The following is a 22,700-nucleotide window of genomic DNA, read 5'->3' on the forward strand; positions in this document are numbered from 1 at the left end:
AAAAAAAAAAAATAATAATAATAATAATAATAATAATGATTTTTTTTTTTTTTATACAGAGTCTTGCTTTGTCGCCCAGGCTAGAGTGCAATGGCGCGATCTCGGCTCACTGCAACCTCCACCTCCCGGGTTCAAGTGATTCTCCTGCCTCAGCCTCCCAAGTAGCTGGAATTACAGGTGACCACCACCACACCCAGCTTATTTTTGTATTTTTAGTAGAGATGGGGTTTTACCATCTTGGCCAGGATGGTCTTGAACTCCTGCCCTCATGATCTGCCCGCCTCTGCCTCCCAAAGTGCTGGTATTACAGGCGTGAGACACTGTGCTCAGCCAATAACTAAATTTTATCAAGCACTGACCATGTGCCTGTTACACCTTTAGCTCAATTTTTACAATTCCATTTAGTGGGCATAATTATTATTATCCCCATTTTACTAAGGAAACAGAGGGCAAAATAAATAACTTGTCCAAGTTACAGTTAATACGTGGTAAGAGAGAGGTTTGAACCTTGGAATGTGAACTCTAGAGCCAGGGCTCTGAACCCCTGGGATTCAATATAGACCTCAGGTTTGGACAAAAATCTATGAGTACACTGTCGAAGAGAAGCAGGGTGAAGGAGAACAGAGGCACAGAGGACGGCAGGAAGCCCATGGAAGTTCAGGCAGAACATGATAAGGGTCTACATCATTTACCCATAATGTAATTTCAGCTTTGGAGGAGTTTGCCACATTAAGGCAAATAATTCCCTTTAAAAATAGAGCCTTCTTTCAAGAATTTGGTGACACAATAGGAAATTTGGAGTAAAGAGTGCTGTAATGGTGCTCATGGAGCTTAAAGTTCTAAATGTCATTTTCTCTAGCAAAGAAACTGGCAATCTTAGTGAATTTCAGGGACCTGAAGCAGCAGGAAAATGATTTCTGTTGTTGCCTGTGAAAAAGTAAGCACAATATGTGTGACTAGAAAAATACGAGGGGACAGTGCTTTTGTACAATGAGAACACAGATTTTAGTTTTCACTTTATGGCCAACTTAGTAACATACAGGAAGAGAAAATTGCCCTAAGTTTTGGGCATATAACAAGTACTCAGTAAAACACTTATGGTATCAAACTGAGTAAGTCCAGTTTACTAATCAAATTCTGCCCTAAAAGTCATATACAGCGTAATATGGTGAATTTTTTATTTTTTTAAGAGACAGGGTCTCACTCTGTTGCCAGGGCTGGAGTGCAATTGTGCGATCATAGCTCACTGAAGCCTTGAACTACTGGGCTCAAGAGATCCTCCCACTTCAGCCTCCTCAGCAGCTAGGTCTACAGCCACCACATCTGGCTACTATTTAAATTTCTGTAGAGATGGGGTCTCACTCTGTCGCTCAGGCTGTTCTTGAACTCGTGACCTCAAGAGATCTTCCCTCCTTGGCCTTCCAAAGGGCTGGGGTTACAGGCGTGAGCCACTGTACCCAGCCAAGATGGTGATGGTAACTTTCAAAAATATTATTTCTGCTTTCAAATTTCTAATTCTCACTAAGAAACTCATATTTCCAAACCAACAATAACAACAGCAAAACAAGTTTGAACAAAACATTAAACAAGTAAAATTAGGATTATCAATATTTGAGATACTTCAGTTTTTTATACATTGTTTACCTTCAGTAGATTTCGTAAGGTTTAACACTACAGCATTCTGTGAAGCTTATCATCTATCTTATAGAATAAGATGTTATTAACTGGGACTCCATTATGAAGGAATTTGTGATATTTGTTGGGATGAAATTTACATTTGTACTATTACGAATACAAGATTTACCAAACAAATTTGAAAAGTAAAATTAGAAAGAAATATTTTAGGAAACAAATTATATGACCTCAACATATTATTGTTATTCAAGATAGAATATACCATAAGCAATCATAATTTATTATTGGAAACAAGTGACCCAAATCTCTACTTAAATATGCTTTATTAGAAATTACTGACTGAACAATTTAACTATTTTCTATTGATATTCCGTATATCAGACTTTTCTCTATCAGACTTTTCTTCAGTCTATAATTCAGACTAGCTTCACTTTTCCCCTATCAAAAAATAAGAAAATAAAATTTCAGAACATGGCCGGGTGGGGATTGGGGAAGAAGACTGCAAAGGGAGACAGATGAGAATTCTTGACTGAGATGTGGTTGAATCTCAACGCTTTTATTTTACCTTTCTGAGACACAGAGACCCTGGCACTTCCTCTGTGTTGCTGACACTGTTTTCTGATACTTCACTGACATCTCCATTCACTCTTTTCATTGCAGGGCTTCCACAGTTTTCCAATGCAGAGATGTTTGTGAGAGTCTCCTTGGGATAAAGCCTTCTTGGTGCTGCTTTTCTTGAAATACATTCCAGGGCCTGGCTGGTTACATTTTTGCCAGCCTTTTTTTTAATCAGATCTGACCTGAGGTATTAATAGGCATTAAATGAATGAACTGTTTATTGTGAAATATATTTTTTATATAACTAATGGACAATGTGGGATGACAATGATACCACTGGATTAGGGAATATATTGAAATACATGGAACTAAATTGTTGCTGGTTAAAATTTATATATATGATGATTTGTAAGTTCTCTTGACAGACGAATCTTTCAGTAAAGCAACTCACTGTGCATAGAGTATCTTGTGATATGGTAACAGGAGCAAGTTAGAGGAAAAGTCAAGCAAATTACTATACATCTATTATGATAAAATGGTGTACAGTCATTGAGAATCATGTTTTTGGCCGGACACAGAGGCTCACGCCTGTAATCCCAACACTTTGGGAAGCCAAGGTGGGTGGATCATGAGGCCAAGAGTCCAAGACCAGCAGAGCCAAGATGGTGAAACCTCGTCTCTACTAAAAATGCAAAAAAATTAGCCGGGGGAGGCGGAGGTTGCAATGAGCTGAGATGGCGCCACTGCACTCCAGCCTGGGTGACAAAGTAAGACTCTGACTCAAAAAAAAAAAAAAGAAAAGAAAATCATGTTTTCAAGTCATTATCAGTGATATTGAAACATATCCGCAATACCAAAACCATGTATGTTCTATGATCCTAATCTTGTTTTAAAATACAAGTATAGACTAGGGGAAGTGGCTCACTCACATCTGTAATCCTAGCACTCTGGGAGGCTGAGGCAGGCAGACTGCTTGAGCCCAGGACTTAAGAGACCAGTCTGGGCAACATGGTAAAACCCACTCTCTATAAAAAACACAAAAATTAGCTGGGTATGGTGGCAGGTGCCTGTAGTCCTGGTTACTTAGGAGGCTGAGGTGGAATGCTTGAGCCTGGGAGGTTGAGACTATGGTGAGCCATGATTATGCTACTGCACTCCAGCCTGGGTGACAGAGTGAGACCTTGTCTCAAAAAATTTTTTTAAAAATTTGAAAATACAAGTATACACAAAATTAAGTCTGAAAGAAAATGCAGTGAGCCAGAATGTTAACTGGTGAGTGGCTATCTCTGGGTGATACAATTATGAGTAAGTTTTATTTTCTTCTTTGTACTTTTCTCTATTTCCCAAATTTCCCGAAATAACTTTTACAATAAAGCATCCTTCTTCCCCCAAAAGAAATTAAGAAAGAAAAAAAAGTCAGGCGCAGTGGCTCACACCTGTAATCCCAGTGCTTTGGGAGGCTGAGGTGGGTGGATCATGAGGTCAGGAGTTCGAGACTAGCCTGATCAACATAGTGAAACCCCGTCTCTACTAAAAATACAAAAATTAGCCAGGCGTGGTAGTGCACACCTGTCATCCCAGCTACTAGGGAGGCTGAGACGGGAGAATTGCTTGAACCCAGCGGGTGGAGGTTTCAGTGAGCTGAGATTGTGCCACTACACTCCAGCCTGGGCAACAAAGTGAGACTCTGTCTCAAAAGAAAGAAAGAAAGAAAGAAAGCAATGGCTATCCCTATATCTGAGCAAAAGTTCTAGGAAGTGAATATAGACTTTCCTATGAAAACACTATGTTAGGCCGGGCGCGGTGGCTCAAGCCTGTAATCCCAGCACTTTGGGAGGCCGAGATGGGCGGATCACGAGGTCAGGAGATCGAGACCATCCTGGCTAACACAGTGAAACCCCATCTCTACTAAAAAATACAAAAAACTAGCCGGGCGAGGTGGCGGGCGCCTGTAGTCCCAGCTACACGGGAGGCTGAGGCAGGAGAATGGTGTAAACCCGGAAGGCAGAGCTTGCAGTGAGCTGAGATGCGGCCACCGCACTCCAGCCCGGGTGACACAGCGAGACTCCGTCTAAAAAAAAAAATAAAAAGAAAGAAAACACTATGTTATTATTTAAAAAAAACAACTAAAGGCCCAATGTGGTGACTCACACCTGTAAACCCAGCACTTTGGGAGGCTGAAGTAGGTGGATGGCTTGAGCCCAGAAGTTTGAGACCAGCCTGGGAAACATGGTGAAACCTGTCTCTACAAAAAAAAAAATACAAAAAATTAGCTGGGTGTGGTGGCACATGCCTATGGTCCCAGCTACTTGGGAGGCTGAGGTGGGAGGATCACTTGAGCTACAGAAACGGAGGCTGCAGTGACTCGAGTTTGCACCACAGCACTCAAACCTGGGCAATGGAAGTGAGACCTTGTCTAAAACAATAACAACAACAACAAATAAAAACCTAAAAATTGGAATTGAGTTCTGGGACACAACACAGATAAACCAGACAGTCTTGTTCAATTCTGATCAGAGGAGAAAAAGCAAATATCTGACACAAAGATTGGTGATGTTTCTATGCTACAGGTAAGCTTCACTACAGCTCTTCCGTATTCAGCCAAAATTTGTTATCTAATATTTCGCTCCTCAATTGTTTCCTGAGCGAATGCCAGTGAATTACTTCAGAATAAGATTATGACGGCTTGTCCCAATTAATAAAGAAGTTAAAACACAGTCTTACCTTTTTCGTTTCTGTGAAAGACACAGTGACTGTGGTGAAGATGCTCTACTTGGCTCATCAGCTAATGTGGCCAAAATAAAGTTAGCTTCCACTAACATATCATCAATACTTAAAGCCAGAGGTCTAAAAAAGTCAAGTCAGAGCAACAGTGATACTCATTTTCTGATGGACATTAGAAACACATTAGAAATGATACTTAATTCTGGACGAAAAAGAAACAGGGGAGGCCGAGGCCGGTGGATCACCTGAGGTCACAAGTTTGAGACCAGCCTGACCAACATGGAGAAACCCTGTCTTTACTAAAAATACAAAAAAAAAAATTAGCGGGGCATGATGACACATGCCTGTAATCCCAGCTACTCGGGAGGCTGAGGCAGGAGAATCACTTGAACCTGGAAGGCGGAGGTTGCAGTGAGCCAAGATTGTAGCATTGCACTCCAGCCTGGGCAACAAAAGCGAAACTCAGTCTCAAAAAAAAAAAAAGAAAGAAACAGTAAGGCCGGGTGCGGTGGCTCACGCCTGTAATCCCAGCACTTTGGGAGGCCGAGGCCGGTGGATCTCTTGAAGTCAGGAGTTCGAGGCCAGCCTGGTCAACATGGTGAAAGCCCGTCTCTACCAAAAATACAAAAATGAGCCAGGCATGGTGGTAGATGCCTGTAATCCCAGCTACTTGGGAGGCTGAGGCAGAAGAATTGCTTGAACCCGGGAGGTGGAGACTGCAGTGAGCCAAGATCATGCCACTGTACTCCAGCCTGGGCAACAGAGTGAAACTCTGTCTGAGTAAAGAAAAAAGAAAATTAAAAATGCCATGTTTCAGCATCTTTCAAAATTTTAGTTTGATAAGTATTAACAGTAAAGTTTAGGTATTCCTGAGGTGTTAATTTCAAAGTGATCCAAAGGGTTTTGTTATTGATATGAAACAAACTCAGAAAAATTCTCAAGGACCTACTTCCCAGGAAAATCAAAATAAATGGATATAGGAGCATGTGTAGCTTCTGAAAATGTCAGTATTCCCTGAAAAAAGAAAAGCAGAAAAAACTTGAAATCCTTATTAAAAACTTACAGTGAAAATTTGAATTTTAATTTGATACAAATCTTTATTTACCTTCAATTCTTTGAAACAAAACGTTATCTCAGTGTCCATTCCAATTTGAAAGAAGTCAAACTCATCTGAGCCAACAAACATCTCACTGTACACAGCATTGCTCAAATCTGTTTAACATTATGGGAAAATAAAGAATAAAATTAGTTCCAGAGATGAATTCAGAGGAAAAAAGAAATTTTTTGGTCTCCCAAATCCCATCCCATTTCCTTCTACCCAACCTACCCTAACTCCCCAACCTGATATCTGTACGCTATTTTTAAATGTCTTTGTTCAAACAGAAATTTAATATTTTACATTTCTCTTAAACTCTCCAATGATTTAGAGTCTATAAATCCATTTCACATAAATCAAACTGTTTATGTTTAAACATCAGATTTCTTATCTAAGTTAGTTAATTTTTTTTTTTTTTTTTTTTGAGACGGAGTCTCGCTCTGTCTCCCAGGCTAGAGTGCAGTGGCCGGATCTCAGCTCACTGCAAGCTCCGCCTCCCAGGTTTACGCCATTCTCCTGCCTCAGCCTCCCGAGTAGTTAATTTTTTGTTTTCTTCTTTTTGAGACAGGGTCTTGCTGTATTGCCCAGACTGTAGTGCAGTGGCATGATCACAGCTCACTGCAGCCTTGACCTCCTGGGCTCTGGTGATCCTCTGCCTCAGCCTTCCGAATAGCTAGGACTACAGACATGTGCCACTTTAATGCACATTTTTAAATGAAAGTATGATCTTACCCTACATACCATTTTATAATCTACCCAATAATATATCCTGGCTATTTTTCCATGTCAATAAGCACATTTTTATAATTATTTGTGTTTGTGTGTCAATGTTTTGTGTTTTCCACTATAAAACTGCTTCATTAAACCTCTCTGATATATACCTTCAGAGAGAGAGGGATGTATTTATACATACACATATAACATTACTTTAATTTTATTATTATTATTATTATCATTTTTGAGATGGAGTCTCACTCTGTTGCTCAAGCTGGCGTCCAGTGGTATGATCTCGACTCACTGCAAACTCCGCCTCCCAGGTTCAAGCAATTATCCTGCCTCAGTCCCCTGAGTAACTGGGACTACAGACACACACCACCATGTCCAGCTAATTTTGTATTTTTAGTAGAGAAAGGGTTTTACCATGTTGGCCAGGCTGGACTCAAACCCCTGACCTCAGGTGATCGGCCCTCCTTGGCCTCCCAAAGTTCTGGGATTACAGGCATAAGCCACTGCGCCCAGCCCATTAATTTTTTTTGAGACAGGGTCTCACTGTGTTGCCCAGGCTGGAATACAGTGGCATGATCATAGCTCACTTGCAACCTTGAAATCTTGAGCTCAAGTGATCCTCTTGCCTCAGCTGCTGCAGCATGGACTACAGGTACATGCCACCATACCTGGCTAATTTTTTATTTTTGTAGAGATGGGATCTTGCTATGTTGCCCAGGCTGGTCTGAACTCCTGGCCTCAGGCAATCCTGCCTCAGCTTCCCAAAGCACTGGGATTACAGGAGTGAGCCATTGCACCTGGCCAATGTTACTTTTAATAGTTTCATAGTATTTAATTATCTTCACTCAATCTCCTGTTGTGAGATCTAAAGTATAGAAGGAGACACACCCAACTATTAAAAGTGCTTATCTCTGTATAGCGGGATATCAGGTGACTTAAAAATTTTTTTTTTGTATTTTTAATTTTCTTCAATGAATATCAATTATTGAAGTAGTAAGAACAAAGATTGAGTGACATATATATTTATTATTATTATTATTATTTCAGACAGAGTCTTGCTCTGTCACCAGGCTGGAGTGCAGTGGTGTAATCTCAGCTCACTGCAACCTCCGCTTCCTGGGTTCAAGCGATTCTGCTGCCTCAGTATCCCAAGTAGCTGGGACTATAGGTGCACACCACCATGACCCGCTAATTTTTTGTATTTCAGTAGAGATGGGGTTTCACCATGTTGGTCAGGATGGTCTCGATCTCCTGACCTTGTGATCCACCTGCCTCAGCCTCCCAAAGTGCTGGGATTACAGGCGTGAGCCACTGCACCCGGCCAAATGATATATTTTTTAAAGAATCAAAAAATGTCTTAAATATACATTCATCTCCAACAAGAAGGCTCATGTCACTCCCAATATACTAGCATAGAAGAAGTTTAATAATAAGATTAAACAACTAGATTGCCAGTCAACTGTAACTATAACTTCATTAGAAAGCTACTCACAAGGGACAGTTTCTCCTGGTTACTAAATGGCCATTTTTATTCAGAGATGGCATGATGGTGCATAAAACAGACCCTTTCACTAGGCAATCTGTGACACCAGGCAAGCCAGTTTCTCTGTGTTTCAATTTTTTTTTTTTTTTTTTGAGACAGGATCTTGCTGTGTTGCCTGGGCTGGAGTGCAGTGGCACAATCATGGCTCAAGCAATCCTTCCACCGTAGCCTACCAAGTAGCTGAGACCACAGGTGTACACCACCATTCCTGGCTATTTGTCTTATGTTTTGTAAAGATGAGGTGTCACTATGTTGCCAAGGCTGGTAAGTCCCCTCAAGTGATCAGCCTCCCAAAGTGTCCAACTGCTTTGTATGTGCTTTATATGTACTTTCAATTTCTTCATATGTAAAATGGGAATAATAGTACCTACATACATTTTAGAGTTATTATGAAGATCAAATGACTTCATAAATGTAAACTATTTAGAACAAAACCTGGCACAAACTAAACACTACAATAGTCATGTGACCCAACTTAAGCCCTGGTTCTACTGGTTTTTCACTTTAAAATAATAGTTCTTTCCTTTGTATCCTCTCCTTACTGCTGTCACCAAAAACATATTATCTAAGGTCAGAGAGTCTCAAACAGCTTGTTGTTCCAAAAGACTCTAGCAAATTTTCTTTTTTATTTTATTTGAGACAGAGTCTCTGTCGCCCAGGCAATGGAGTGCAGTGGTGCAATCTCGGCTCATTGCAACCTCCACCTCCCAGGTTCAAGCAATTCTCCCACCTCAGCCTCCTGAATAGCTGGGATTACAGGCCCGAGCCACCACGCCCAGCTAATTTTTTTATTTTTAGTAGAGATTGGTTTTCGCCATGTTGGCTAGGCTGGTCTCGAACTCCTGACCTCAGGTAATCCACCTACCTCGGCCTCCCAAAGTGCTGGGATTACAGGCGGGAGCCACAGCACCTGGCCCCATTCTCCTAATTTTAAAATGACCTGAATTTCAAAGCCAAATATTTTAATTGCTGATTGTGTTAAACTTGTTGGATCTCTTAAAACTTTTTCCAACCTTTCTACATCTTACTGCTTTTTAGACAGGAATAAAATTATGCCACTAATATTTGCAGTATGGTTAGTAATCAAGAGACAGAAAGTAATAACCCATCAAAACACCATTTCAGATACAATCCTTACCCATTGATTCCTCATTAGAACTCTTGAGGCAAAAATTCAGTGGAGTAACAGCAAGAGTAACTTCCTCTTGACTTGATGTAAAAAGAACAATGGCATCAGCAAGCAATCTATAAAATGTAAACAACAGTATTAACATTATTTGAAAAACAAACAGAAAGACATAACTTATTAACTGGGACTCAAATCTCTAATCTGGAAATAATTACTTGGCCTGGGTTTATAAAAATTTACCCAAACTCCTATCTTCTTTCTTATACATAAGCTGCTATATTTTCAGCTTATTTTAAAATTATAACTTCATTTGAAGGCCAAGAGAATAGCAAAATATATCCTTAATAAAACACATGAACGCTGCAGTACAAACAAAATTCCAGAATAAAATATCTTTAATTCTATGTTTTTGTATGCCCAGTCACTTATGCCCTAGCTCATACTGTAAAGGGAGATACTGCAAAGTGAAGCTGTTCAAAAACAACTCACGTGAATTATGCTGGAGACCTAGATGAGGGGGCAGAGGTTTCCAGGCAGCCTGCTCTCTATATTCTTTCCCTCTGTTCCTTTCCTCGACTGTTACCCACTGCTTTCAAGGTTCTCTTGACATCCCAAATGCCCTTTTATTCTGGCTCCTTTTTTCAAAACAGTTTTATTGAGATACAATTCCCATACAACTTAATTCACAATTGAAAACTGTTTGATTTGCAATTCCCTAATGACTAATGATGTTGGGCATCTTTTCAAGTGCTTGTTGCCATTTTCTTTGAAGAAATAACTATTAAAATTCTTTTTTTTTTTTTTTTTTGAGACGGAGTCTCGCTCTGTCCACCAGGCTGGAGTGCAGTGGCGCGATCTTGGCTCACTGCAAGCTCCGCCTCCTGGGTTCAAGCCATTCTCCTGCCTCAGCCGCCTGAGTAGCTGGGACTACAGGCGCCCGCCACCGCGCCCGGCTAATCTTTTGTATTTTAGTAGAGACGGGGTTTCACCGTGGTCTCGATCTCCTGACCTTGTGATCCGCCCGCCTCGGCCTCCCAAAGTGCTGGGATTACAGGCGTGAGCCACCGCGCCCGGCCTCTTTACTTATTTTTTATAGCTGGGTTGTCTTTTTATTATTGTATTAGAAGTTCTGCACTCCTTTTGACATTGAAGTATTATTAAGATAAAAATAAAATTCTTAGAATTTATGCAATCTTGGTGTTAATCTGATGTTAGACATTGGTTTAGCAGTGTTTCTTGATATCAAAATGTCAGGAACACCTACAAAATTCATTTGGGCACTTTTCCAGTGTTAAGCGGGGGCAGTTATAGAAGATACAAAATAATCTGATACAAAAAAATGACAACATGAAGGAAGGAAGGACCAGGTGGGGTAGCTCACACCTGTAATCCCAGTACTTTGGGAGGCTAAGGCAGGTGGATCACTTGAACTCAGAAGTTTGTCTCAATCAGCCTGAGCATCATGGTGAAACCCCGTCTCTACAAAAAATACAAAATTTAGCCGGGCATGGTGGCTCACACTTGTAGTCCCAGCTACTCGGGAAGCTGAGGCACAAGAATTGTTTAAACCCAGGAGGTGGAGGTTACAGTGAGCCAAGATCACATCACTGCACTCCAGCCTGGGTGACAGAGGGAGACTTTGTCTCAGTAATAATAATAATAATTTAAAAACAATATGGATAAAATATATGTTGGCTCACAACGTAATGTTAATGTTTAATGCTACAGCTGAACTGAAAACTGGATGCACTTTCAAATAAAAAGTTTCAATTTTCAAATTTCAAGACAAATATGCCTCACTATCTAGGGGAAAAAACTGTTAATATTTAGGGCCAAAATCATTTCACATAAAAAATGTTAAAATTTCCTCAAGTTCTGTGTTCTAAGATTCAGAAAGGAACCATATAAATCCAACTTGATACAGAAAGCCACTGATGGGGTGTTTTTAGAACTTTCTTGGGTCGCTAAATTATTATTGCTACCATTAGTTATTATCCACTATTATCTTTATCAAAGTTTCCTCTTGTCCCTGTATGGTGATTTCTCCAAGTCAAACTTTAGCTTAAAAAAAAAAATGTTCTGGCCAGGCGTGGTGGTGGGATCACGCCTGTAATCCCAGCACTTTGAGGGGCTGAGGCAGGTGGATCACGAGGTCAGGAGATCAAGACCATCCTGGCTAACATGGTGAAACCCCGTCTCTACTAAAAATACAAAAAAATTAGCTGGGCACGGTGGCGGGCGCCTGTAGTCCCAGCTACTCAGGAGGCTGAGGCAGGAGATTGGTGTGAACCTGGGAGGTAGAGCTTGCAATGAGATGAGATCACACCACTGCACTGCAGCCTGGGCGACAGAGCAAGACTCTGTATCCAAAAAAAAAAAAAAAAAAATTTTACTGACTGAAAAGCTCTAGGGCATTGATTCTTCACTCCATGATCATACTGTATTTGGGGGAAAAAAAATTGACAACAGAGAACTCATTACCTTGGTTGAATCATTAGTGTATTAGTACAAACATTCTTGTCAAAAATAACTTGCAAAGGCTGACTTTCTTGAAAACATATATTATGAGTTCTTTTAATACCTTAAAAAGAATAAAGCCACCTCTTAATAACTTTAAGTACAAAATTAACAAATTAAAGAAGTCTTTAAGTTTCACAGCCGAATTAAAGTAATAAAGTAACATCTACTATCTGGCAAGTGCATATACCTTGGAGAAGCACTATTCCTTAATTAAATGTGTTTATCGCTCCCTAGTGGACACCTAGCAATATGTCATACCTTCTGACCAATCAGGCAGGAGAGTTCCCAAATTCCTTTGAAATACAGGCAGTTTCCTCCTCCTCCTTCATTTTTTTTGTTGTTGTTAGTATATTTTTGATACACGGTATTTTAAAATATTTATGGGGTACATGTGGCCAGGCACGGTGGTTCATGCCTGTAATCCCAGCACTTTGGGAGGCCAAGGCGGGTAGATCAATTGAGGCCAGGAGTTCAAAACCAGCCTGGTCAACATGGCATAACCCTGTCTCTACTAAAAATACAAAAATCAGTCAGGCATGGTGGTGCACGCCTGCAATCCCAGCTACCTGGGAGGCTGAGGCACAAGAATCGCTTGCACCTGGGAGGCGGAGGTTGCCGTGGGGCAAGATCATGCCACTGTACACTCCAGCCTGGGTGACAGAGTGCGGCTCTGTCTCAAAAGAAAACAAAACAAAATAAAGGGCCAGGCGTGGTGGCTCACGCATGTAATCCCAGCACTTTGGGAGGCTGAGGTGGGTGGATCATGAGGTCAGGAGATAGAGACCATCCTGGTCAACATGGTGAAATGCCATCTCTACTAAAATACAAAAAACTAGCCAAGCGTGGTGGCACACGCCTGTAATCCCAGCTACTCAGGAGGCTGAGGCAGGAGAATCACTTGAACCCAGGAGGCGGAGGTTGCAGTGAGCCGAGATTGCACCACTGCACTCCAGTCTGGCAACATAGCGAGACTCTGTCTCAAAATAAAAAAAAAGAAAAAAGAAAAAATGTATGGGGTACATGTGACAGATATTTGGTTACATGCATAGACTGTGTAATTATCAAGCCAGGATATTTGGGGTGTGTATCACCTCAAATATTTACCATTTCTATGTGTTAAGAACATTTTAAGTCCTCTCTTCTAGCTAGGTTGAAACACAGAGTACACTGATGCTAACTTATAGTCACCCTTCTCTGCTACCCAACATTAGAACTCAATACTTCTACCTGACTGTATGTTTGTACCCACTAACCAATCTCTCTTCATACTCGCCCACACACCATTCCCAGCCTCTGGTATCTACCATTCTACTCTCTACCTCCATGAGAACAACTTTTTTAGGGTCCACATTGTGAGAACATGCAATACTTGTCTTTCTATGCCTGGCTCATTTCACTTAACATAATGACCTCTAGTTCCATCCACGTTGCTGCAAATGGCAAGATTTCATTATTTTTGTGGCCAAATAGTATTCCACTGTGTATATATACTACATTTTCTTTATCCATTAGTCCACTAATAGACACTTAGGTTGATTCCATAGCTTTGCTATTATAAATGGTGCTGCAATAAACACAGGGATGTAGGTATTTCTTTGACATATTTATTTATTTTTCCTTTGGATACTCAGTAGTGGGATTGCTATACTGTATGGTAGTTCTATTTTTAGTTTTTTGAGAAATCTCCAAAATACAGGTAGTTTCTTTTTTTTTTTTTTTTTTTTGAGACGGAGTCTCGCTCTATTGCCCAGGCTGGAGTGCAGTGGCCGGATCTCAGCTCACTGCAAGCTCTGCCTCCCGGGTTCATGCCATTCTCTTGCCTCAGCCTCCCGAGTAGCTGGGACTACAGGCGCCCGCCACCTCGCCTGGCTAGTTTTTTGTATTTTTTTCAGTAGAGACGGGGTTTCACCGTGTTAGCCAGGATGGTCTTGATCTCCTGACCTCGTGATCCGCCCGTCTCGGCCTCCGAAAGTGCTGGGATTACAGGCTTGAGACACCGCACCCGGCAGGTGGTTTCTTAAATTGTGTGTAAAATAGTGATTGCAGATCACTACAGACTACAGATAATATTTCTATTACTCTCTTTTAGTACCTTCCATCCAGGACTGGTATTTCTGAAAAGGACTTTTGACAGATTTCAACATCTGGTTTGTTAATTCTACTCTTTTTTCTTTTCCTTCCCTTCTTTTCCCTCCCTCCCTCCCTTCCTTCCTCCTTTCTCTCTTTTTTTTTTTTTGGCCAGGGTCTCGACTGTTGTGGTGTGATCTCAACTCAGCGCAACCTCCAACTCCCAGGCTCAAGTGATCCTCCCATCTCAGCCTCCCTAGTGGCTGGGACTACAGGCACACTCTACCACACCCAGCTAATTTTTGTATTTTTGGTAGAGACAGGGTTTCTCCATGTTGCCCAGGCTGAATTATTTTCCTTTTAAAGGAAGAGGAGAGGTAGCAATAATGAAAATGAACCTATATGCCAGGAACTGTCGCATACATATTACATACATTCTCTCTGATCCTCACAGTATCCCTATGGGGTAGCTAGGATGGCCTCACTTTCATGTCTGGGGCCTCAACTGGGACAACTGAAATGGCTAAGGCCTGTCACCTGTTCTTTCATCCTCCAAAAAGCTATTCCATGCTTGTTCTAATGCTGGTGGAAAGGTTCTTAGGGCAACAGTGGAAGCTGACAGGACTCAGCTTGGAACTCAAACATATCACTTACAGTGCATTCTACTGGTATCAAAGCAAATCTAAGGCCGGCTGAAATTCAAAACGAGGAAACATACTCCAGGTATTGAAGGGAGGGGCTGCAGATAATTTGCGACAATTTTTTTTTTTTTTTTTTTGTGATCTACCATATAAGGAACTATTTTAGGAGATGGAACTAGCAGAGAACAAATCAGACAAAAATCTGTCTTCACAGGGCTAACATTTTACAGAGGGGAGATAGATAGCAAGAAAATAAATGACTAAAACAATAGGCAAGGCAGCAGGGCATACACTCTTAGGAGGAAACATGCCAGGGCTTCTGAATCATGGAGGACCTTATAGGCCATTCTGAGATCTTTGACTTTTACCCTGGGTAAAATGGGGAGCTACTGGAGAGTTCTGAGCACCGAACTGACATAATATGACCTATTTTAAAGGGATCGCTGTGACTGCTGTTTTGGCAAGACACAAAGCTCAAAAGATGACATATTTTACCTATTTAAAAAATATTTTCGGCCGGGCGCGGTGGCTCAAGCCTGTAATCCCAGTACTTTGGGAGGCCGAGGTGGGCAGATCACGAGGTCAGGAGATCGAGACCATCCTGGCTAACACGGTGAAACCCCGTCTCTACTAAAAAAAATACAAAAAACTAGCCGGGCGAGGTGGCAGGCACCTGTAGTCCCAGCTACTCGGAAGGCGGAGGCAGGAGAATGGCGTGAACCCAGGAGGCGGAGCTTGCAGTGAGCTGAGATCCAGCCACTGCACTCCAGCCCGGGCGACAGAGCGAGACTCCGTCTCAAAAAAAAAAAAAAAAAAAAATTTTCAAGTTACTTTTGGTGGACTAGGTAATAGATGCACATAGGACAAAATGCAAAAGATATAAAAGAACAGTGAAAGTGAGTCAACCTCCATCCCTGACTCCTGCCACCCCAGAACCTCCACAGAAGCAACTACTGCTACCAGTTTCTTAGGTGCTCTTTAGAAATAACCTATGCATGTATGTTTGTTTATACCTGTATAACAAATATTTGAATCAAGTGAATATTGGTATTGCTGAGGATGTACAAGCTGAGAAGTGTCTTTTCTTTGTCATCCCCAATGCTCCATTCTTGCTTCTTGCTTTCTTCCCTTTTTCTTATAAGCACACACTAGATACCCTCAACCTGTATTTTTTCACACTGTTCCTTCCTCTTAGACTGCCTTCCCAGGCTGGGCATGGTGGCTCACACCGGTAATTCCAACATTAGGAGGCTGAGGCAGGAGGACTGCCTGGCTCAGGAGTTTGAGACCAGCTTCAGAAACATAGTGAGACCTTGTATCTACTAACATTTTTTAAAAAAATTAACCAGGTGTGAAAAAAAAAATTAGCCAGGTGTGGTGGGTGCACTTGCTCACTCCTGTAATCCCAGAACTTGGGAGGCTGAGGCAAGCAGACCGCTTGAGCCCAGGAGTTCAAGACCAGCCTGGGCAACATGGTGAAACCCTGTCTCTACCAACAATATAAAAAATTAGGGCTGGGCATGGTGACTTAGGCCTGTAATTCCAGCACTTTGGAAGGCCGAGGCGGGCAGATCACGAGGTCAGGAGATCGAGACCATCCTGGCTAACACGGTGAAACCCCATCTCTACTAAAAATACAAACAAAAAATTAGCCGGGCATGGTGGCGGTCGCCTGTAGTACCAGCTACTCGGGAGGCTGAGGCAGGAGAATGGCATGAACCCAGGAGGCAGAGCTTGCAGTGAGCCCAGATGGCGCCACTGCACTCCAGCCTAGGCGACAGAGCGAGACTCCATCTCAAAAAATAAAAATAAAAATAAAAAAATTAGCCAGGCATGGTGGCACACTCCTGTGATCCCAGCTACTCAGGAGGCTGAAGTAGGAGGATCACCTGAGTCTGGGAAGTCAAGGCTGCAGTGAGCCAAGATCATGCCACTGCACTTCATCCTGCTCCATCCTGGGTGACAGAGTGAGACTTTGTTTAAAAAAAAAAGAAAAGAAAAGAAAAGAAGCCTCACCCTGGATCAAACCATGGCCATGGCTCATGCCTATAATTCCAGCACTCTGGGAGGCCAAGGCAGGAGAACTGCTTGAGCCCAGGAGTTTGAGACCAGCCTGGGCAACATGATGAGACCCTGACTCTACAAAAATTAAGAACAAAAACAAAACAAAAAATGCCTGTGACCTAATTTTGAATTTCTTGTTTACATGAGCCAATACTTCTCTTTATTTTTTAAGCTAGTTTGAGTTGGACAGTCTGTTTTTATTTGTTACTTGTAACCTAAAGCATAGTATCATATAACTACCCTACAAAAACTATTAAATAATTAACCAATCACAAATACTTATTGGACATGATTCAAGCTACTTGAGAGATACTTCCAGAAACTGAATACTTGGTTGTCTAAAATCTAGTTGGAGATAAGGGAAGAGGATAATTATAGTAACAGCGGTCACTATCAAGTACTCCCCCTGGGGCAGGTACTGCGGTATGTACTTTACATATGTGATCTCACTTCATCCTCTCAATCACTCTGTAACTTGTGTTTAGGCAAGATCATCTCCACTTCACAGTAAGGAATGAAGATTCAGAGAGCTGATGCACTGTCCCAAAGCTAATAAGAAGTGGAGAAGAATTTACACCCACATCTTTGTGATGTCAAGGTTTGCTATGCTTTTAATCATGCTCTTTGAATCATTCTGCTATTAAATGAACTGAAGTTCAAAGAAGGAAAAAATAATGTTAAATTATTACTATTTTATAGGAAACAATTTAAAGACTATAAATAAATGGTGAAATAAAAATATATTATAATAAATGTAAGATTAAATTAAGAAATATGGCCAGGAGCAGTGGCTTACACCTGTAATCCCGGCACTTTGGGAGGTCGAGGTGGGTGGATCAGCTGAGGTCAGGAGTTTGAGATCAGCCTTACCAACAAGGTAAAACCTCGTCTCTGGCCGGGCGCGGTGGCTCACGCCTGTAATCCCAGCACTCTGGGAGGCCGAGGCAGGCGGATCACGAGGTCAGGAGATCGAGACCATCCTGGCTAACACAGTGAAACCCTGTCTCTACTAAAAAATACAAAAAACTAGCCGGGCGTGGTGGCGGGCGCCTGTAGTACCAGCTACTTGGAAGGCTGAGGCAGGAGAATGGTGTAAACCCAGGAGGCAGAGCTTGCAGTGAGCTGAGATCCGGCCACTGCACTCCAGCCTGGGCGACAGAGCGAGACTCCGTCTCAAAAAGCAAACAAACAAACAAAAAAAACCTCGTCTCTACTAAAAATACAAAATTAGATTAGCCAGATGTGGTAGAGCATGCCTGTCATCCTAGCTACTCAGGATGCTGAGGCAGGAGAATTGCTTGAACCTGGGAGATGGAGGTTGCAGTGAGCCAAAATCAAGCAGCTAGTAAATTTTAGAACAACCGTTTGAATTCATATAGATATTTGAAAAAATTAGGCTGTATGCAGGCAAACTTGTGCCACTGACAAGTCAAAAAAAGAAGTATCAATCATCTTACAATACTTCTACAGTGACAGGGAAGATAATACTTCAGGCCAGGTGCAGTGGCTCATGCCTGTAATCCCAGCACTCTGGGAGGCTGAGGCAGGCGGGCAGATCACCTGAGGCCAGGAGTTCGAGATCACCCTGGCCAACATGGTGAAACCCCGTCTCTACTAAAAATACAAAAATTATCTGGGCATGATGGCAGGTGCCTGTAATCCTAGCTACTTGGGAGGCTGAGGCGGGAGAACTGCTTGAACCCATGAAGTGGAGGTTGCAGTGAGCTAAGGTGGCAGCACTGCACTCCAGCCTTAGCGACTGAGCAAGACCTCATCTCAAAAAAAAAAAAAAAAAGGATAATACTTCAAACTGCCCTACCACTTAACTACACACACTCTAAGCAATAATGTAATGAGAAGTCTTGACATGAAATATCAATGTTCTAAACATGAAAACTATTGAGAAAAAAACACAGTATTTTAAACCACTTTTAATTATACCTACCATGTCTGTAGAAGAATTGAATAACTACTTTGCATTTGTCAGATCTGGTGAATATTTTGCACTTCTCTATATTTCTTTCAAGGGAATTCAGACATCTAAAGATGGGCAAAATTGACTGTAACAGAAATATACATATTAAGCACATACTTAACACCTTTGATTCATTTTAAAAACAAAAGTATATGCATTCATAAATGAACAGACTTGGCCAGGTGTGGTGGCTCACGCCTGTAATCCCAGCACTTTGGGAGGCCGAGGTGGGCAGATTACTTGAGGTCAGGAGTTCAAGACCAGCCTAGCCAACATGGCAAAACCCTCATCTCTATTAAAAATACAAAAATTAGCGTGGCATGGTGGCGCAAGCCTATAATCCCAGCTACTTGGGAGGCTGAGGCACGAGAATCACTTGAAACTGGGAGGAGGAGGTTGCAGCAAGCCAAGATTGCAAGACTGCACTCCAGCCTAGGTAAAAAAGTGAGACTCTGTCTCAAAAATAATAGTAATAATGAACAGATTTGTCCTGAATGCCATTTAAACTATTAAGTATAGAATACAGATTATGTCCTATATAATGAATATTTCTACAAAATAAGAGAAAATCAGGGCCACTTATATTTACCTTCATTCCTAATTTGCATTTTAAATTCAGTGTTGTGTCAAGTTCATTTTCACTCATTTTCACTAAATCTGACCATTGATAATGTTGAAAAAACACAGGAGAGAACAGGACACATCCGTATGCTGACCGAGAAGAATTCACACATCTTAGAGCAAGCTAGAAAAATAAGATAAAAACTATTTAGGAGAGGTTGGGCATGGTGGCTCCCATGAACCTGTAATCCAAGCACTTTGGGAAGCCATCACATCACAGTTAAATGTGTTCAAATAAGAACGTGGGATGTTAATTATGGACTGCCCTATACAGTCTGTATTGAATTTGCATATATATACACACATGTACACCTATATATACACAGAACATACCCTATATTATATACTTGATAGTTTAAATGGCATTCAGGACAAGTCTCTTCATTACACACCTATATATACATATATAGGTGTAACATACGTATATATATATCTACATATGTATATATAGGTGTATACATATATGTATATCTGCTATATTGAATACATATATGTGTTAAATCTAAAAGTTTGCATGTTGAAAACAAAATAGTAAATGCCTACAGGGGCCTTAACTTTCTTTTAATTTTTTTACTTTTTTTTCAAAAAAAAAAAAAAAATAGCCTGTTGGCCAGGCTGGAGTGCAGTGGTACCACTGCAGTTCATTGCAGCCTCCAAACACCTGGCCTCAACCAATCCTCCCTCCTCTCAGCCTCCCAAGTAGCTGGGACTACAGGTACACAACACCTCACCGGACTAATTTTTAAAACTTTTTTGTAGAGACAGGTAAGGTCTTGCTTTGTTGCTCAGGCTGGTCTCGAACTCCTGGGCTCAAGTGATCCTCCCATCTCAGCCTCCCAAAGTGCTGGAATTACATTTGTGAACTACCACACCCAGTCATGGGCCTTAACCTTAATGTGTGAAATGGCAGAAGGCAATACATAAGGGAGTTACAGCATACTGGTGGTCTCATACCTTGTCTAAGGGAGGAAACCATTATTCAGTTTCAGCCAACTACTTTCATTTGGGAATGAATGCAGTCCCAAAACTGTCAGGTCTTCTGAATTTTCATGAGAAGCAGGAAAAATTGGACTCTCATTTTTTTGGGGGGGAGGGGACACAGTCTCACTCTGTTGCCCAGGCTGGAGTGCAGTGGCACCATGTCGGTTCACTCACTGCAACCTCCATCTGCTGGGTTCAAGCAATTCTCCCACCTCAGCCTCCTGAGTATCTGGGATTACAGGTCCCCACCACCATGCCAGGCTAATTTTATATTTTTAGTAGAGACGGTGTTTCACCATGTGGGCTAGGCTAGTCTCGAACTCCTGACCTCAGGTGATCCACCCACCTCGACCTCCCAAAGTGCTGAGATTACAGGCGTGAGCCACTGCACCTGGCCTCAATTTTTAAATGTTGGAAATTATTTCAAATTAAAAAAAACAAAAACAAAAACGGTACAGGCCAACAAACATTCCTGCAGACCGTAGTCTCTTGACTACCAGTTTGTGACTTCCAGTTTAAATCAATCAACCTTATCCGCATATTTTCAACTTTACTATGCTCTAAGTATATTGGGATATGTAAAATAAAGATAAACAGTTAAAGGGATAATTACAATTTCTGGATTTCCCAGTTAACATTCAATCTGGACTGGGATCTTTAAACATCTCCTCTTGCCTTAATACGTGATCTATTAACTTTCTTACTTACACCTTTTTTAGATGGGTCTAGCCAGAGCTCGTCACTAATTCGTGATAGAGCTTGAACTGCTTTCCCAAATACTATGGAGAAAAAGAAAGATGATGCTTATATTCTTTCCCTCTAACAATAAAAACAAATCACAAGACTAGTTCAGCATTCAGAGGACTGGAGAAATTCAGAAAGAGCAGTATCTTATAGACTAATGCTACATTACTTTTATACAGTATACCCTTGGCAAAATGCCAGACACATAGAAAGGGCTCAATAAATTTGTAGTATGTGAAATAAAACTGACCGAAATTCGTCCTTCTATATGTTTACAGTGTTACATGGAGCTACTGTGGCAAACCAATTTCCATACTAATATATTTTACAAGTTGATTTAGATAAATGTATTTGACCCCCCCCAAAAACTGTGAAAGTGCAAGGAGAAGATAATCTGAAGTGGTTTTAATAGCTTGATATCAAAGTCACAACAAGTCATGAGTGAGAAATTAGGGGTATTCAACATACATCTCTGATGTTTGAAGGTAGCCAGACTTCCCCACCACAAAACACATTTAGGGCGGGAAAACACACTAGTCTGATCCCGTATGACACTGTTAATGTTTTTTTTTGTTTGTTTGAGTCAGAGTCTCACTCTGACACCCAGGCTGGAGTGCAGTGGCGCGAGTTCAACTCACGGCAGCCTCGACCTCCCAGGCTCAATCGATCCTCTCGCCTCAGCCTTCCAAGTAGCTGGGATTGCAGGAGCTACCCCCTCACCCGGCTAATTTTTGTATTTTTAGTAGAGACGGGGTTTCATCGTCTTAGCCAGGATGGTCTCGAACTCCCGACCTAAGGTGATTCACCCGCCTTGGCCTCCCAAAGTGTTGGGATTACAGGCGTGAGCCACGGTGCCCGGCCTAATTTCCATTTTGAAAGCGCCGTTTACAATACTAATAGTTCTTGTACATTCCATCTATTGCGGGGCTCTTTACATGCATTTCCATTTCATTGACTCCAAACAAACTCTGTGATGAAGGTGCTCATTACCCCCGTTTCGGTTTTAGAGACCGAGCCCCAAAGAGATTTAGTGACTTTTCCAAGGTCATACATTTTTAAAAAATGGTAGAATCTGGGGGAAAAAAAAAACACTGGTTAATGCTTTTCTCTTGGCACAAAAAATACTTTTACTGTCCAAGCATTATTTTTTTATCTCAACTCCTCCCCATGCAGCCTTCAGCTTCCCGAGTTTGTGGCCCGATGGTACAACTCCATTTCCCGGATACCAGCCATATTACATCTGCCTTTAAGTAACACGAGATGGGTCCTCATCCTCCCCTCAGAAGCTAACAGGACCTTAAGTGGGTGAGACTGTGGCCAGGGCGTGCGTCCTCAGTCCTTGCGCATAAAGGCAAAGAGGAAAAATTAGACGATGGTAGGGACGACCTATTAACGTCTGCTTTTCTCTCTGCTAAATGGGAAGACAACAAAGGCCGCTCCACCTTTCACCTGACTGCCGCTCATCACGCACTTCAGCATGGCTGCCATACGCCTTAAAAAGCAGGCCCAGAAGGCGCGCCTCAGCTCGACGGCCCAGGTGCCCGGATGCTGCCCGCGCTTTTCGAAGCTTCGCGATCTTGTCTCTGCACTCTACCACCCCGCCTCCACAAGTTCCCAAACTGCTTTACAGCGGGGAAGGGCCCGTGCGGGCCTCCGTACGGCAGTTTCTGTCGCCC

The 22,700-nt window shown here is 41.8% G+C and overlaps 1 protein-coding gene across 10 annotated transcripts in view; it reads right to left on the reverse strand.

Annotated features, from left to right (window-relative positions):
- Positions 1 to 22,650, reverse strand: part of RAD9B (RAD9 checkpoint clamp component B) — a 36,324-nt gene extending 13,674 nt beyond the window's left edge. For 2 of the 10 annotated variants that reach the window (XR_001880583.1, XM_017847627.1), the window contains exons 1-10: positions 22,467 to 22,605; positions 20,989 to 21,059; positions 19,268 to 19,423; positions 18,649 to 18,763; positions 11,893 to 11,992; positions 9,421 to 9,527; positions 6,023 to 6,129; positions 5,867 to 5,931; positions 4,918 to 5,040; positions 2,201 to 2,435 (exon numbers count right to left, since the gene is read on the reverse strand). Coding sequence is in view for 9 of the 10 variants with exons in the window: in XM_017847627.1 (XP_017703116.1) it covers positions 2,201 to 2,435; positions 4,918 to 5,040; positions 5,867 to 5,931; positions 6,023 to 6,129; positions 9,421 to 9,527; positions 11,893 to 11,992; positions 18,649 to 18,763; positions 19,268 to 19,423; positions 20,989 to 21,059; positions 22,467 to 22,512 (1,125 nt within the window). In the remaining variant the exon portion in view is untranslated. Of the gene's footprint in view, positions 1 to 1,967; positions 2,074 to 2,200; positions 2,436 to 4,917; positions 5,041 to 5,866; positions 5,932 to 6,022; positions 6,130 to 9,420; positions 9,528 to 11,892; positions 11,993 to 18,648; positions 18,764 to 19,267; positions 19,424 to 20,988; positions 21,060 to 21,662; positions 21,676 to 22,320 lie in introns of those variants that run through there. The other 8 variants (XM_017847663.1, XM_017847629.1, XM_017847621.1 and 5 more) reach the window with 8 other exon arrangements.
- Positions 22,651 to 22,700: the final 50 nt, after the last annotated feature.

This window comes from Rhinopithecus bieti, unplaced genomic scaffold (assembly GCF_001698545.2).
Source record: "Rhinopithecus bieti isolate Rb0 unplaced genomic scaffold, ASM169854v2 scaffold_947, whole genome shotgun sequence".
In the NCBI taxonomy this organism is placed as follows: domain Eukaryota; kingdom Metazoa; phylum Chordata; class Mammalia; order Primates; family Cercopithecidae; genus Rhinopithecus; species Rhinopithecus bieti.